This window comes from Ailuropoda melanoleuca, chromosome 2 (genome assembly GCF_002007445.2).
Source record: "Ailuropoda melanoleuca isolate Jingjing chromosome 2, ASM200744v2, whole genome shotgun sequence".
NCBI classification, from domain to species: domain Eukaryota; kingdom Metazoa; phylum Chordata; class Mammalia; order Carnivora; family Ursidae; genus Ailuropoda; species Ailuropoda melanoleuca.
The window spans coordinates 188,633,793-188,651,700 of NC_048219.1; the positions used below are offsets into that span (position 1 = coordinate 188,633,793).

Sequence of the window (17,908 nt, forward strand, 5' to 3'; positions counted from 1 at the left end):
AAAAAAAAAACTTAGGTGCTGGAGAGCACACACAGCTGGGACTGGAAATGGCTGCTTTTTCTATAGATTCTTGCACTTACATTTTAAAAGAAAATCCAGATGTTGAATGAAGGAAGAAGGAGACACTGATCTAATTCAGGAAGTCTTTACCAGACATTTCTAAGACTTTGGTAAAAGGTCAACATGTGGCCTACTGCCTTTTTCACTAAAAATCATGTTGCTTGACTTAATATAATTGGCTTGGTGCTTGAAACAGTAGGCGAGAGGACCCTTCACACACGGCACATGTGTCCATGAAGAATCCAGTACGCTTAAACCTAGAGGCTGCCCTGGTTTTATCCACCTTCACTCAATTTCAACAAATGGCAATTCATTCTGTTTTCCTCGGTAAGAAGCAAAATTCTCCTACCTTATCTGTGCCGCATGTCGTTGTTTGTGGTGTGGCAAAAGAAGGATGTGTTTTGAGTTTTAAAGATTTGGGTCAAACTAGTATAAAAAAAAAAACCCCAAGAGGGGCACCTGGGTGGCTCAGAGTTAAGCATTTGCCTTCAGCTCAGGTCATGGTCCTGGAGTCCGAGGATCGAGCCCTTCATCAGGCTCCCTGCTCAGTGGGGAGCCTGCTTCTCCCTCTGCCTCTGCCTGCAGCTCCTCCTGCTTGTGCTTTCTCTCTCTTCCTCTGTGTCAAATAAATAAATAAAATCTTTAAAACAAAAAAACCAAAGAATCCCCCCAAAAACCCAAGAAAAACTGGTGTTGACAGGATGTGGAGAGAACCCTCATGCACTGTTGGTAGAAATGTATATCGGTGGAGTCACTACAGAAAACAGTCTGGACAGTCCTCAAAAAATTAACAATAGAAATACCATATGATCCAGTAATTCCACTCTTGGGTATTTACACAAAGAAAATGAAATCACTAATTGTAAAAGATATATGCACCTCTGTGTTTGTTACCGAGCATTATTTATAATAGCCAAGAAATGGAAGCAACCTAAATGTCCGTGGAGAGATGAATGGGTAAAGAGATTGTGGTGTATAGATGATGGAATATTACTCAGCCATTAAAAAGATTGCAATCTTGTCATTTGTGGCAGCATGGATGGACCAAGAGGGAACCATGCTGAGTGAAATAAGACAGCCTGAGAAAGACAAATACCGTATGATTTTGCTTATGTGTGGAACCTAAAAAAACCAAAACAGAGCAAACAAACAGAAACAGGCTCATAAATACAGAAAACAGATTGGCGGTCACCAGAGAGAGGAATGGGTGAAGTGAATTAAGAGTTACAAAGTTCTGCTTCTAAACGAAGTAAGTCACAGGGATGAGAACTACGGCACAGGGAATGGTCAGAAATATTGTAATAACACTGTATAGTGACCAATGGTAGCTGTATTCATGCGGGGGGGACACTGAGTAATCGCTCTGTGGTACACCTAAAACTAATATAACCTTGTATGTCAACTACACTTCAATAATACAAATTAAAAAAAAATAAGACTTGGGCCAGGTGTTCAACCCCAGGGACTACATAATCTGCCAGGAAACGATCTTTGCACCTGGGTTCTGTGATGCTTCGAGCATCGTGTTAGAATCTGGAGTCCCTGCCGCATTCTAGGCTGGAAACAGGCACAGCAGAGATCAAAGCAGTAAACAGGACAGAGTTCAACGAAGCAGTGAGAATCTTAAAAAGGCAAATAAATAACTGGTGATAACAATTTAACAAAAGACCATCTCTGAAGGACATATGCAGAAGAAATAAGAAGGAGATGGGAAAACTGAAAGGAAGCATATGAAACTGGATATGGGGTTTTAATGGGCAGGGGGGAGCATTTTAAGGGAACTATTACAGGAAATGGAAAGTTTAGATGGTCAAAGGATTCTTGCAGCAATACCAGTGGGTTGCATTTTGTCGGCTTCTCTTGAGCATAATTTTTGGGGATGGAAGGACAGCTCAGATGTTTTCTTCCCTGTCCACTGCATTCAAATGTGTTTATACTCAATTGGCCTCCAAGTCCTGCAAATAATGTCCTGAATATCATTTAAATGCACCCCAAAACCATGAAAGCATTCTCAGTTCTGTGATCAAATATTCTTATGCTGCTAACATAAAAAGCAGGTTTTTTTTTTTTTAAGATTTTATTTATTTATTTGACAAAGAGAGAGATAGCCAGTGAGAGAGGGAACACAAGCAGGGGGAGTGGGAGAGGAAGAAGCAGGCTCCCAGCAGAGCAGGGAGCCAGATGCGGGGCTTGATCCCAGGACCCTGGGATCACGCCCTGAGCCGAAGGCAGAAGCTTAATGACTGAGCCACCCAGGCACCCTTAAAAGGCAGTTTTTTATAGAAAGTGTCACTTGCTTACATCCCAAAGTAATTTCATAAAAAAANGAAAACTGAAAGGAAGCATATGAAACTGGATATGGGGTTTTAATGGGCAGGGGGGAGCATTTTAAGGGAACTATTACAGGAAATGGAAAGTTTAGATGGTCAAAGGATTCTTGCAGCAATACCAGTGGGTTGCATTTTGTCGGCTTCTCTTGAGCATAATTTTTGGGGATGGAAGGACAGCTCAGATGTTTTCTTCCCTGTCCACTGCATTCAAATGTGTTTATACTCAATTGGCCTCCAAGTCCTGCAAATAATGTCCTGAATATCATTTAAATGCACCCCAAAACCATGAAAGCATTCTCAGTTCTGTGATCAAATATTCTTATGCNTTCTTATGCTGCTAACATAAAAAGCAGGTGTTTTTTTTAAGATTTTATTTATTTATTTGACAAAGAGAGAGATAGCCAGTGAGAGAGGGAACACAAGCAGGGNAGCTAACATAAAAAGCAGGTTTTTTTTTTTTTAAGATTTTATTTATTTATTTGACAAAGAGAGAGATAGCCAGTGAGAGAGGGAACACAAGCAGGGGGAGTGGGAGAGGAAGAAGCAGGCTCCCAGCAGAGCAGGGAGCCAGATGCGGGGCTTGATCCCAGGACCCTGGGATCACGCCCTGAGCCGAAGGCAGAAGCTTAATGACTGAGCCACCCAGGCACCCTTAAAAGGCAGTTTTTTATAGAAAGTGTCACTTGCTTACATCCCAAAGTAATTTCATAAAAAAAATCTTGAGAAGCTTAATAGACCAGGTAGCAGTCTCTGGTGAGCTAAAAAGAACATTTTGGTAGAATTGTGTTTCTGGAATTAGTGGTTGAACGTCTTTAGTTGGAAACCAAAGTTACCCATGGTCTACTAGCTTTCCCAGTGGGCAAGGCTTTGTGTGCGGATTAGGGCGGAAGCCACAGGTGAGTCCAAGGTGGCTCCAACCTCACGGAGCTTACAATCATCACAGTCACTGATGCCCAGAGATGCAGGTATCCCACGTACCACGCTAGAAGCAGATGGTGGAAAGGATGTCAGGAAGCCTGGCTTGCTAAACCCTGCAGATCCCGAAAAGAGGCCTGTTTTTGGGTCGTGCCTTTGGCTGGTTCCTAAGAGCTAAGCTCTGAGCCTTGGAATCCTGGACACCCCCTTATTTGTCTTAGACAAATTTCCCCAAATGCCCATTCTTCACCTCACAAGTGATCAGCTCAATGGCCTGTGCCCACTGATCAACTGGATCAAGGCATTTGTTCACCAAATGCAGGAGCTTCTGTCCTTTCTCCAGGCCCCGGAATGTTGACCCAGCCTCAGCCTGGTCCAGACTACAGCCTTTTTTAAGAAGCCCCTCCGGAGGGGGTGCGTGGGTGGCTTCGTCAGTTAAGCGGCCACCTGTTGGTTTCAGCTCAGGTCGTGATCTCAGGGTCAGGATCTCAGGGTCACGGTCTTGGGGTTGTGAGATCAAGTCTGCGTCAGCAGACTTCAGTCTGCTGAAGATTCTCGCTCTGCTCCTTCCTCCGTTCCTCCCTCTCAATCTTTCCCCCCCACCCCAAGTAAATACATCTTAATAAAAAAAAAAAAGAAGAAGAAGCCCCCCCTGAGAACAGATTGAGCTCAGGATACAAGGGGCTGTCCCCTACTGTCCCATCACGCCACCCCTGCCAGCTCAGCTGGGCCACCCCACTGTCCGCACCTGGCTTTTGGTGACCTTCACTGTGAAAGAAAACCTCTTTTTGCTTGGCCCTGAGATGCTGGCGGGTGTCCCAGTGGGAGCATTCTCACTGTTACCATAACCTCTGTGCCCCTTTGCAACAATCCCTTTCTCCTTCTCACTATAATCCTTTCAAATAAAGTCTCTCCTTGCCAGTGTCCAGAGTTTATTTTTATTTGATGTTGCACTGTACCGACTGGACAATCCTTTACATAAGCATATTTATGCCTTCTTATTAGTAACATAAAGTGCTCAGAAGTCTCAGTGCTTTATTTGCACAAATTCTAACAATTTATTTCCTGAATTCAAAGAGCACTGATCCATTTACCTCTAAGCCTGATACGTTTACCTCTAGTGTACTGGAGTCTAGGTCAGTATATCCCCAAGCCTTGTTTGTCTTATGCTTCTTTCTCCCATCCCCCGGACTTGCTGTAAAGGCCACAGCCTGTGGGCCTTGGGAAGATGAGAGGGGAAGGCCTGGGTACCAGGTTCCTGCTGGGATTCCCTAGACTAGAGACTACGGGTTACACCACAGGCTCCTCTCCCCTTACCCTAACACCTTCCAGAGCCCCAGGGTCTACCTCTTCAGTGCGTTATCTATACCAGCAGCCCCTAACTGGTCGTGAGGATTGTCACCAAGGGGACATTGGGCAATGTTGGGAGACATTTTTTGTTGTCACAATAGAAGGAAGTGGTTACTGGTATCTAGTGGATAAGGGCCAGGGGTGCTGCTAAACGTTCTAGAAGGCACAGTACAACCCCCTGTATCAAAGAATTATTTAGCCCCAAATGTCAGTAGTGCCAAGGTTGAGCAATGCTAATTTTCATGAATATCACTGGTGCTAACTAACTTACTCAAAGACCATTGGCTTATTCGAAAGTTGAAGGTGTAACAACGAAGCTTATGTAAAGGATAATCTACCTTCCTCCGATCATATCATGGCTCTTGTGTTCTATGAGGCACTTAACCACTTTCAGAGAAAAAAGGATCAACAATTCGGCGACAAAAATTTATTGATTAGTTTGCAACATTAGGTACAACATGTAAATAACTTGGTCACACGGTTACAATCCAGTATTTGTGCTTTATAGGGTAAGTAAACATTCATTTGAGCACAACAAACGTCTACACACAATATTCTGGGATTGTTTAAAAAATAAATATATCCTTTTCCATTTAGTAGCACAAAGAACTTTCAGCTTGAGATAATGGATACATTTTAAAATTTGACATTTTGTTAATGTGACAAATTAAACACGTATCCTAAATTTGAACTATTAATAGCATAAATGTCTGGTGAGTACTGGGGAGGAGTCCTTGGTGTGTGGTGAAGAGGGAAGGAAGGCTTACAAGCTTTCTTGACATTTTAACATGTGGTTGACGCATAAGGCCGGCATTGATGGCATGGGGCCTTGTTCACACTTAAAATTACTTCACAATTTTTAAAAATAGAGTAAAAGCATGGTATTTCAGGAAATCTTTAATAAACACCTTCTTTGGTCAAGAAAATAAAGCCAGTGTACCTCATTTAGTTGAAGGGAGAGAGGTGAGATACTGCTATTTTTCAGAAGAGCAAATCTCTGTTATTAAAATAAATTAAATGCCATAAGATTTTCTTCTTCCCAAATTGAGCGCCAATATCTTTGAATCAGGAAGAGTGTATGATCCTAGCAGGTTACGTCAAATCCTACATCCGTCATTGTAAATGTCACCCAGGCAGTAGGTCTGCCATACCAGAACCAACACATTGATAATAAAAGCACTGAGCTCGAGCGTCAGGATACGACACTTAAGACAACAATCCTCTCGTGTTTTATGAAGCTCTAATAACTCAATATATTATTTAAGATAATAATCTCTTCATAATTTACAATAAAAATAAAATGAAAGTTTATATCTTATATAATTCAATACACAAGCAGATTTTATCTCAAAAGATTTTTTTTTTTGTAAGAAAGCTTTTTCTTATGGTAGGAATTCTGTGAGCATGATAACCAAGTAATACAGAGATGGAAACAAGACAATCTTCAGTCTTTCTCACTCTCAACTGAAAATCAATAGTTTTCTGGTTAGCTGGGAACACAGATATTATTGGAGAGGTGCGGAGTATTATCAGTGAGTTGAAGTGAATAAATGAAATCACCTCAGTAGAGGACATCAGTCGTCAATAATACGCTTGCACTTCTGCTGATAACCACTGATACTGGTCTGATAGTGAAAATCCTTTGTATCAAAATTCTGGAAATTTCTCACCCATATCTTAAGTGTTGACCAGTGCTGAGAGCCCCTTAATCAGCTTGAAAAAGTAAAATAAAGGTTACATCATAGTTTACAAAATTATTTTGACTAGTGACTTTGCTTCTAGTTGATTCACATAAGTAGAGACATTACACATCATTTTATATTATTAAAAATATTAAAGAACAGCTTGCTTGGATTTTGGGCCTCATTGTAAGCTTTCAGTTTAGGGCCCATTAAAATATTTGTTTTTCCAGCCATTCTAATACAAGCTCTTTCGAACTCACTCATAGGTTGTATTGATTTGTACAGACCTATTGCTTTTCCTCAGATTTATTCCATGTGCAGTAGGCTTGAATAGCAGATTTTTTATAGCTCTGCTAATGTGATGGGATGTTTTGAGAAAGTTTAGAGCATTTAGAGCAAACCACTGTAATCTAAGCTGGAATAAAGGAAAGGAATACTCTAAGGGCTTAGCTGCCTTATCCCAATTCCAAGAGCCAGTCAAAGAGACTTGGGGTCCCCTCCTTCCGCTCCTCATGCATTTTGCAGTACTGAACAACTGCATGAAAGATATCTCCCACTTTCCAGGACTTCTGCTGAACCAGCCGCACGACATCTAGAAACTAAAATAAAGCACAGAGTTAGGGCTCACGTATCATAGATGAGCCTCAAAGTCATATCATTCAATCATTCTTCCAAAGCCAACAGCTCTCTAAGCTATATTTTTAATCTCTAGTGACAGGGGACTCTTTTCCAGGACAGTCTATTGTCTTTTTAGACAATTCAGACTGTTAGAGAGTTCTTTCAAGTGAACTGGAATTTTCTTCTTCAGAGCAGTTGTCATTCATTGACTGCCAGAGACTACATGGAATTCTTCTTTCAAGAGTCTGTCTTTTAGATATTTCAAGAGTTTCCTCGGGTCTGCTTTTCTCTGGTTTGGACTCTCTCTGATAGGAATATACAGCATAGCTCCCAGAACCTTCTACCTGTCTCAAATAATCTCTCATTGGATGTGTACATTCAGGATAAATAAACCAGGTGCTAAACTTTTGGGTATGGTCACTTACTGGCTCCTCACTCCATGTTGAAAAATCCCTTCCCCCATATCATCACATTTCAAGAGACATTGGCTTTCCATTGCAAAAGGAAAAAGAAAGATTAAAGAAACAGCCTAGACTGGTCACCCAGTTATTGGTACCAGCTTCAGTTGACCACAACTTGGAGACCATGTTTTTGGCTGCAGGTGAATTGTGAGCCGAAGTGTTGGAAGATGGAAAATCATTGTAGATTGTTCCCTTCATGATACTGTGGGATGAAGCCCAGGGTGAAGGCCTCTCAGACTCCTTAGGCAGATAATTTGAAAAGTGACAGTTATTAAAGGCCAAAACCTATAGGAAGTACATTTAGGCATGTGATCTCATTCAGCTCTGTCAACAACTCTGCAAAGCAGGAATTTACAGATGAAAATTGAGGTCTTGCGAGATGAACACATGTGCGTGATCTTCAGGATGATGTAAAAAAAGAGACAGATAGGAGGCCAATGGCAACTACGTTATAGATAATAATCCCCCAGGGAAGGACAACACCTAAGCCTTATCTTACTGTCTTGTGCCTGTACCTGATAGGTGTTCAGTAAATATTTGCTGCACGAGAGAAGGAACAAATGACTAAATGTGAATCAAATACATTCAGAATGACCAAGAAGACTATGTGAAATATGGGATGGCATCCAGAATCATCAAGGATGAACCTTGTCTAAGTATTCATTCTTAAGTTTTATGTAATGTATTTACACGTATGTAATTTAAACACGGGGATCTTGAAGCTGTTTAGTCAATAATTTTCTATTGATAGGATGCTCCACAAAAGTGGTTGTAGGCTGAGGCTGAACGAGCCTAGATTGGAGAAATGGTAGTGGGCAAGCAGCCCAGTGAAAGCTGATCATGGGGCATTTGTCTTATTGCCTTGTGACTGACAGTGTTGTGTATGTTGTGGGGTAGGATAGCCAGAACCTCTCTTCACTGTTCACTAGAACAGCAATGGAAGGTTAGCTCCATTCAGCTCCCTTGGTCTCAGTGATAGCATTTCAGAGACAACCAGTTGTTTGGGATCCCTTTGCAACTTTTGCCTAGCTTCCTGTCTGTCAGATTCCTGGAATTTTAGAGAGCTTAATGTTTTAGGTTAAGACTTTGCTTAAAAGGCAAATACCTTCAGATAGGAGAACATTCCTAGCAGCTAGTAGTAATTTACGGAGATGCATAAAAATAAATTTGTGAGCTGCTATTTATATCTTGGCATGTATGAATGATCTGAGGCTTGTTTTCTGCTGGACAAATGATGAAAACATGAAGCAGCAGAGAAAAAGATAGAAAGGCTAGGATGTCTTTGCATGATTTGACAAATCGGACTTTTCCAGCTCTTATTGGAAGTCTAGAAAGTAGGTGTTACCAGTGGAGATGGCTTGAATATCAAGTTTCTGAGGTCTCATTGTGAGAGGTTCATAGGTTGGTGACTTCTCTTCAAGACTTCCCTCAAGTGTCACCAATGGCCTTAGGCCAAACCCAGCCCCTGAGGTTGTCTCCTCTCCCTTAACATGTCTTATAAAGATGCAGTCAACATAAATTACCCAGAAATATAAAATTAGCCTCAGCTCCTTTTTTTTTTCTCTGTCAACTCTGGCTCACTGGGCTACCATTTTGTTTCCAACTTTTATCCCTGAGTCACTGCTCTAAGAGACAATCAAAACTCTGGGGCAGATGTTAATATTTGCTAAGCCCTTCCCAGAAGGCTCTCAGGCTCAGACCTCTTTAGAAGCTCAATTAATAGCTTCTTTCCATCTGTTTTGGACTTGCTGAAGGGGGATCTCCCACTGTGGTGATGGCCACAGGATGATGTTCGCTGACCCAAAGTTGTCAAATGTCCCACCAGGTAGCCACACTGCCATTACTTTGTGGAATGGTCATAGGCTAGAATCTGTGTCACGATTTCTAAATCCAGTCTGATATCCCAAGAAAGCAGCTTTTAAAAATGATCTGGTCCCACTAAATATAGCCTACTCTGAGGATGTGATGACTTAATCTCAGACATCAAGACCTTGAAACATCTGTGGGTCTGATGAGCAAGAAGGCCTTACACTTGCTTTTTTTCCTTGACTGCAAGAAATTTCTAAATAAAAATGAGTCTAAGATTGTGAAGAAGCCAGGAAAGGACATTCCCAGCTTGTTACTATAGCCTTTTAAAACCATATTCAACTTAGCAGCTGGCCCCAGATCTTTCATTTTGCCTGTCCATGTGTTTGCTCTGGTAATTTTATAATCAGCTTCAGTATGTCAAGGATCTGAGTTTTTCATTCCAATGCACTGAAAAATAAAAACCAAATATTTTCATTTCCTGCCATGTCACAATCAATAATAATTAGGTTCCTTTTCTATAGAGCATTTCCTTGAGCAAATACTTTGTGTTAGGAAACTAGAAGAATTTATATCCTGTCATAGTGTATCATTGACAGACTCATTTGAAGAAGAGTGTCACATGGTAGAGGACCTTTATGTTCACAGGCACATTTACTAAATTAGATCAATTGTTTACAAAATCCTATGGTAGAATCTATGGGAGCTGTGGCAAGCTGTGAGATTTTTAAAAAACACTCAGCTTGGATTTCTGAAAGTAACTACCTTCTCTTGCTCCAAGGCAGAATTCCATTTTATTAAGCACAAGTGAATTGGTTTTTATATTGCTCCTGCAATTATAGCCTGTAGAGCCATGATTATCAGCCTTGGCTGTACCCTGGAACCACCAGAGACCTTTAGAAAACTCCAGTGTCTGGGCTTCATACCAAGAGGAGATCCTGATTTAATTGGCCAGGGCGTCTGGGTCTTTAAATCTCCCCAGGCTATTCTAGTGCACACTGAGTTTGAGAACCTTGACAAAGGGGTCAACTCAAGATAATTTCTTACGTTTATAAACGAAGGGATTTAGTATCCATTATGCACTCAATGTTGGTGTCCTCCACCAAATTCATATATCGAAACCCCAAAACCCAATGTGATGGTATTGTGAGGTGGGACCTTTGAGTGATAATTAGGTTTAAAGGAGGTCATGAGGATGGGTCTCCCGTGATAAGATTTATGCCCTTATAAGAAAAGGAAGAGACACCAGAGCTTGCTCTCTTTACCATATGAGGATAGAGGAAGGGAGGGGGCCCTCACCAGGAATGGAATCTGCTGGTACCTTGATTTTGGACTTTGAAGCCTCCAGAACTGTGAACAGTAAATGTCTTGTATAAGCAGCTCAGTCTATGGTATTAAGGTAGTTAAGTTAAGACAGTATGTAATTCTTCCCTATTTTGCCTTCCTATCTTCTCTTATTGTCCTTCCACCACTTTTCATGCAGAATGGAATGCGAAATTAGAGGTGAGGTCATGTCTCTTCTGACCCTCACTTTCTTGAGGAAGTATGCATGCACCTGTTTCCTCTCTTTCCTCTGTTCTTTGCATTGCCTCCAAGAAAAGGAAGTAATTCTCAAATGCATAAAGATGAAAAAGGCACTGATTTACAGTGAAGTCAGTCATCAGGCCATTCCAACTCACAGAAGCTCATTAGATTTAGAAAAGGAGCTAGGATACAAGGTATCCAAAAGGCAGAATAATTGGCCAATCTATGTCACTTTTAAAAAAACCAATTACCTTCATGATTTTTTTTCCACTTTGAATTAAGTAGATTACATTTTTAAAAAATTCTTTATTTAAATTCAATTTAATTAACATACACTGCATTAGTTTCAGGGGAAGACTTTAGTGATTCATCAGTTGTACGTAGTGTCAGCCACTGTGAATGATGTTTACGAACTGTTTTAGATCATCAGGCATTAGGATTCTCAGCGATCTTTGCCCTGGGATTTAGGATACTTAAAGTGCACCTCAAATTCTGCCACTTCTTCAAGATATTTTTTATGGAAGGGGGTCTCAAACTTTATACTCATCAAAATGACTTCACTTGAGGGAAGTTGTTAAAAAATGTATATTTCTGGGCCCCACTGTATGTGATCAAGGCCAAGGAAAGGCCTAGGCATATGAATTGTAAATAAGTGTCCCAGGTAATTCTGTGCATTTAGCTCATAGTTGAGGTGTGAGAAATCCCACTTCCAATGTGTTTGTCATCTCCCGTTTCTAAAATAAGCTTCCATCACATTTCAAGATTTCTCTTTAACAATCTGAGCTTCTCCTAGCTTATATTCACCCTACTCTGGGTCCCTCCTGAACTAGGATGGAAACTCTATGGGTCGGAAATATTGTCTCTTTTTGTTCCCTATATTCCCAGAGCCTGGAACAGTGCCTGGTGTATTATACGTGCTCGATAAACATTTGATGAATGTTCTGAGTGTATGACTTTCAAGTGGACATAGCATTTTAGTGAGTAGAAAAAAACACCATGAAAGAGAAAGCTTAAAAACGAAAGTGTCATTTTATCGGAAAAGAGTGATACTACTTGGAGCACTAAAAATGTTTGGAATTTGCCTTTTGAATTGAAATGGGGCTGAAATTCATTATAAGCTGACTTTAATTAAGTGTCCTTCAACTCCAATGTCGATGGCGGGAAAGATGAGCTCCTTCAGTATTTACTCACGATACCCTCTCCCTTTTAGATCACACCTGTACTGTCATAAGGTAGGGGGGTTGATGAGTGGGGCACACCCTCGTGGGAAAATTGCTAACTAAATTAATCTATTTTAAAAATTCAGAATTCAAACAAATGGGACTCAGGGCATAGATCTGTGAGTGATGTTTAATACTCGAGTGATGGTGGGAAAATGACATTTCTGAACTTAACAAAGATGCTTCTTTAATCTTCCCCAAGCTGAGAAGGAGCCCGCGAGACACTGCTGCCTTTATGTGTGACACAGTCTCATGGGAGGCCACAATTTCTCTTCCGCACTACTTGAAAATAACTACTTAACTAATTAAGAAAAACAATCAGAAAGAGGTTTCCAGATGCAGCACTGATAAGAGAAAGGATGTCAACATTTTGCTTACGGGTTTGCTTTCTTTGACCAGTTCTGTCTCAGAAAACAAACAGTGCCCATTTATGGACAAGCCACTCTGTGTAGAGAACGTTAACTGACTCTGAAAAAAATTAGATTATTTGTCCCTAAATTTACATTACTTAGAAATAAGCTCCTTGACCTGATGCTACATTGAATGAGTAAGACATTGCTTCATGTTTTTCTTGATAACACTAGTGGAGTGTTTATTTTCTCAGAAAAACAGCAATGAGCAAAGGCAGGTATTCCCTCCGAGAATTGATAATTAATGAGGATAAATAAATATCAAGTCTGGGCCTGATTTACATAATCAAGTTAGTAATCAAGTTGGTGACACACCCCTTGTCTTTTCACCTGATAAGGATTTATGAGACATATTCACATAGAGCACTACGTCATTTCTTTAAAATGGTGGATTGTATAAAAATCGACTTCATTAAGGGACCATCAGAAAATGCACCAAGTCACGCTCTGGAGATAAAGTTGGAAACCAGCCTGTCTTTCATTTTTCCAGGAATTTGAGGATGCACTTTCCCTGAGAATGTTTTTGTTCTTCTCCCCAGGGCAGGGAGTCTTTAGGATCCTGTAGGACAAGACAGAGGGGTCCGATGTGGGGTGCTCTTTTGCTATACTCTGCGCTGGGCAGGCTGGATGGTAAGGTGGAAGGAGAACGTATCAAATAGGGAGCCACTCACTACCTTGCCAACAAAGGTATGACAAGTGTAGGGTAGTATCTAGATTCAGATGCTATGGAATGGTAGGAAGTCCTAGACACGAAGAGAAAGATAAGTTACTGGTTAAAGAGAGAGGCTGATGTGGGAGAGGGCAGTATAAATTAGGTCTCTTTCTCAGTTGTTCCAGTAGCCAATGCCATTGGCTGGTGACGCAGAAATGGGGAAGCTGTTCTAATTACCATGTGCACGAGCAAGGTGGTAAAGGATTTTTCATTTCAGGCTGCTAGATTGTGACAAGGAGAATTAAAACACAATTATATATTTTTTAAAAAATCCAGCTCATAACTCCAAGGCAATTTAACCTGAGAGAAACACTACTGAGAAGTTTCCAGGACTAGGCTCAGCCATCCCTACGAGAGAACTCTCTCATGGGCCAGCCTTTCTGAGCCCTGGCTTGCTCATTACAAAGGGATAATAATAGCCATGGGCGCTTCTCACAGGGTTATTGAGAAACAAGTATAATGCATATGTGGGGGTACTTTGTGACAATAAGACATTAAAAAATGCTCCTTGGCAGTGATAGGCAGGATCCTAAAACAGCTCCCAAGATTTCTGCCCTAATCCTCATGAACATGAATAGGATGAAAAAATTATGCCCTTATTATGTACATGGCAAGAGGGATTCTTTGGTTAATAATGTGTGAATCAAAAAGGAGACTATCTGGTGAACCTAATCTCATTGCATAAACCCTTTAAAAACAGTTTTCTCTGGTTGGTGGCAGAAGGAGTATGAGAGATTGTATGAGAACATGGAGGGGTCCACATGACAAGGAATGCTGGCAGTTTCTAGAAGGGGCACAACAAAGAAAAAAAAAATGGGTCCTCAATCTTACAACCACAAGACCCTGAATTAGGACAACCTGAACAAACTTAGAAGCTTGTTTTTCCCCAAAGTTTTCAGACAAGTGTCCAGCCAGGCTGCCATCTTGATTTCTGCTTTGCAAGTCCCTAAGCAGAGAGCAAAGTAGAGTTCACCCAGCTTCTGGCAACAGAGCTAGGCAGTGTTGCTTTAACCTAGCAAATTTGTGGCAGTTTGTTACACAGCAATCGGAAACTCATACGGCAACATCATTATTAATTTGAACATCTTTAGAAGGAGCATGCTTTTAAATTAGGGGAAATTGAGCTTGAAGGCATTGGAGGATGGATTTGTGCTTCAATCTTAATAATTAAGATTCTATAATAGTTAGTGGGAAGTTTAAGAGATAGGGAGAGTGATAGTTGCTATTAATTTAGATGTTGGCAAGGTATCTATTCCCAGATGCCTAATGCAACCCTGTTCAGTAGGGGATTACACATGCCTCTTGTTGACACCATGCCACAGTCTGTTTTAAATATCAGTATGGCCTCACTTTAGTTTCTTGTATCTATCAAACCTTTCCCTTCCACCTTTTATTTAATTGAATGGTATGAGGAGGTTGGTTCCAGAGCAAGGAAACATCAAAACAAAAACAAACAAAGAAACAAAACACTAGACTCTGAGAAAGTTCCCATCTTCTCACTTCATGTTCTCATTGTCACCAAGAAGCTGAGATCAACTGAGGGTCAGAGAAACAGTTATGATTATCTAGATGCAGGTGGAAGGTTTCAAAGTTCTAGTCACAATTTTAAGGTGAGAAGAACAAATAGTTCAAATTTAAATGAATTGACTGGGAATTTACCGAGTTTTCAGCAGTGATAAAAGCACAATTTATTCACATCCAAACACAGGACAGGGTACCTTTTCGATTCGGTTTTCCTGAGATTTCTTAAAGTAGATGGTGGGGATCCCAAGTTCCGAGGCAGCTATCCACTGCAGAGTGGCCCGAAGTTCAGCATCAGGACACTCTGGCTCCAGGTCAAAGTTGATCACCAGCAGGCTCCCCTGGGGGCTGGCTGCTCCCACCGGTGCTCCAGAGGCAGCTTCTGAACACAGACACAAGTCCAAGCTTACTACGCTTTCCACGGGGGGGATCGCAGGCAAATTGTGTGTCAAAATGATGGGAACATGGCTTACCCTCTACGTTTTCTGACTGTCCTTTAAGAATCTCCTTTTCTTCTACTAATTCACTTTGGGAGAAAACAACAGTATATGGTTGGTAATGTTTAGGGAAGAGTAAGTTGTAAATGGACGATGAGGTGATGGATCTTATTGATCTAAAAGCTTCTGAAGTTCGTTCTAGATCTATTGTTTTCAAAGAGGGAAGTAACACCGGGAGATATCAATGTGGCTATTACATAGGATTACTGGGTCTGCAATAAACAGCCCTGGCCCTTTAAAAAGGCCAGATAAACTATGTAGTTTTGTTGGGGTAATTGGTGTGGGAGGTTAAGAAATACAGCTTTCTCTTCTTCTCAACTTCTCTTCCATAAACCTTCATGGTTTCAACAATCAAGGAAATATCTTCTAGGCCACTAGATCTGATTTGGAGACTTATCCTTCTTCTGTATTTGACTTATCATTTAAAGGACTATATGTTTCCATCCTGGCACAGTGATTTTTTCCCCCTAAACTATGATAGCAACAAATTTACACTGTAGTCTAGGAAAATAGTTTTCTAATGTTTGTGGTTCTCTGACTGGAAATAAGGGAAAAAACAGCCAATGAACAGCAAAACTTATATTGTACAACAAAATATCTCAATTAAAATGGGAATTTTTCTTTTTCTATCAGGAGCATGAAGTAGGCTGGAGGTGATAAAAAACTAGAGACATAACTGAAGTATTTCATTAGATAAAGCCACCTTCAATATTTGAAGTGTTTTCATACAGTGAGTACTTGTTAGGAAGCCTTGATGTAATGTCAGGACTCAGTAAATGCTTCCCAAATGAGAGCATATGTCCCAACAGCTGAAAGGAGGTGACCATCTTGGGAAGACTTTGGCTGTCCTATGTTTTTGTAGGGGCTGGAAATTCAGAATAGAGGAGTTCTTAAAATGTGTATTTTTATGAGATTATTCTCCCTTCTATTTTCTATCATTGCTAAGATTTACGGTCTGTAAATTCCACTGTATCCCTGATGTTGAGAGAGTCTAGTTGTTCAACCATGCATACGGAATTATTTCTAGAAGAATGACCAATTTCCCAAGGGTCTAGAGTCTCTGCTAGATCCCTGTAGGTGACGTAAGTGAAATGACACATGGTAGGGACAGTTTCCGCTACTGTAGAGCTTCAGGGTGCTGATATGGGTGGTGGGCATTTTGGTTTTGCCTGAATGCATCTATGTGGGGGGGGGAGGGGCCTAGGCTCTAACCCTGGTGAAAGATGGGAAAAGGTAGCTAAACAAATGTTTCCTGAGAAAAATAAATTTACCCCAAAGTAATTTTTTCTTTGTATTTTGGCTCTACTCTTAAAAAACAAAACAAAACAAATCCAAGATCATGTGTACATTCACCCCTACTTGTGAATAATGGCGGTAAGGAACAACAAAGGATTGAGTCCTTCAATCACTAAGCATTACTCCTGCAGGCAGGATACCTGACTTCATAGTGAAGCAAAAATGACTTAGCAATAGAGGGTAACTGAGGAAGTAGATCAGGGAGCAGCATTCATCTTATATTTTGCTTTAATTTTTCTGAGATTTCCAGATAGTAATAAGCTAAGTTGTAATGGTCAAAAATAGATTTCAATTCATTTACTTTTCCAGAATAATCACAAATTCTGGACGTAGCCCTGACCTTATGTTCTCCTTTTCTGCACTGTATTTTGTGTTACACATGTTGTGCTCCTCGAAGCACATTTCCCCTTGGTCTTTTGGAAGATCCCGAGGTCTTGGGAAGCAGAGTCACTGCATGGCAATGACATATCTGCATTGTGGCACCGTTTGGTGATAGACACATTTAGTACTGAATATCCCAGGTGTCTACAAGTGAAGGAAAAACCATTCATATTATATTCTATTGAACAATAGTCTTTGTTGGTTAGCATGGTGTCATTTAAAAGGATTTCACTGCTCTGTGTCCAATGATGTAAAATGACTATATTTCTGATTATATGGATAAACTTTTTCCAAAATGATTTTATCAGAGGGGGCAGATTTGAAATCCAGAAAACAGTGGTGGTGGGATAGGACTATTCTAAGCCCCAGTTCTTGCTCCAGTGATGTGGAACCACGGTGGTATAGACATGATGATTCAGTGGTTGGGGACAGTCTGAATGATCAAAATGGATTGCCAGATGGAATTAGAATAGTGGTCTCACAATCACTGCATCTCAGTGGCTACTTACTTAATCATGGGAGAAGATGGCATGCTTTCCTGATAAATGTCCAGGTCCATAGTGCCAAGACTGCTAGTGGCACTACTGTTGCCATTGCTGACAAAGCAAAAGTTTACATATTAATGTCTGTCTCCACCACCTGGCCACACTGCCAACACTGACGTTCCATCTTTATTTCTAAGAGGTCTTTCTTTTAGTCCCCAGAAGAATATTGTTGGGGGACTTCTAAATTAATGCTTATTTCTTGACAAATTACGGGAAGACACAACAAAAGACATTTTTGGCTTCAGCCAGTCATCATCACCATCACCACCATCACCATCATCATTGTCATCATCACTGTTTTTGAATTTCTGCACTGATGTCCTACCTACTAGGCCACACCTAGTGGGTGACAATCAGCATGACTTTTGTCTTCCTCATTCTAGCTATAGTGAGGATGTTTATCTGTCAGTAAGAGACTCTTTGGTATACCCACGGAGGGAGAGGGTGGGGGAGGTATCAGAATGCTCATTTGCCTGCTACTTGACTTCTGACAGAAACCAGTAGACACACGTTCCCCTTTTGCCATTCAGGGATTTTTCTGAGGGAAATTCCACAGAATATGCACCTGGATGACTGTTTT

General features: G+C 40.7%; 1 protein-coding gene across 7 annotated transcripts in view; it reads right to left on the bottom strand.

Moving 5' to 3' along the window:
- Positions 1 to 5,067: 5,067 nt before the first annotated feature.
- The window catches only part of SPHKAP (SPHK1 interactor, AKAP domain containing), a 162,612-nt gene continuing 149,771 nt past the window's right edge, over positions 5,068 to 17,908 (bottom strand). For 5 of the 7 annotated variants that reach the window (XM_034655305.1, XM_034655304.1, XM_034655307.1 and 2 more), the window contains 4 exons: positions 17,293 to 17,379; positions 15,083 to 15,135; positions 14,807 to 14,991; positions 5,068 to 6,936 (listed from right to left, as the gene is read on the bottom strand). In XM_034655305.1, the coding sequence (XP_034511196.1) occupies positions 6,793 to 6,936; positions 14,807 to 14,991; positions 15,083 to 15,135; positions 17,293 to 17,379 (469 nt within the window). In that variant the 3' untranslated portion in view covers positions 5,068 to 6,792. The remainder of the gene's footprint in view (positions 6,937 to 14,806; positions 14,992 to 15,082; positions 15,136 to 17,292; positions 17,380 to 17,908) is intronic. The other 2 variants (XM_034655306.1, XR_004623653.1) reach the window with 2 other exon arrangements.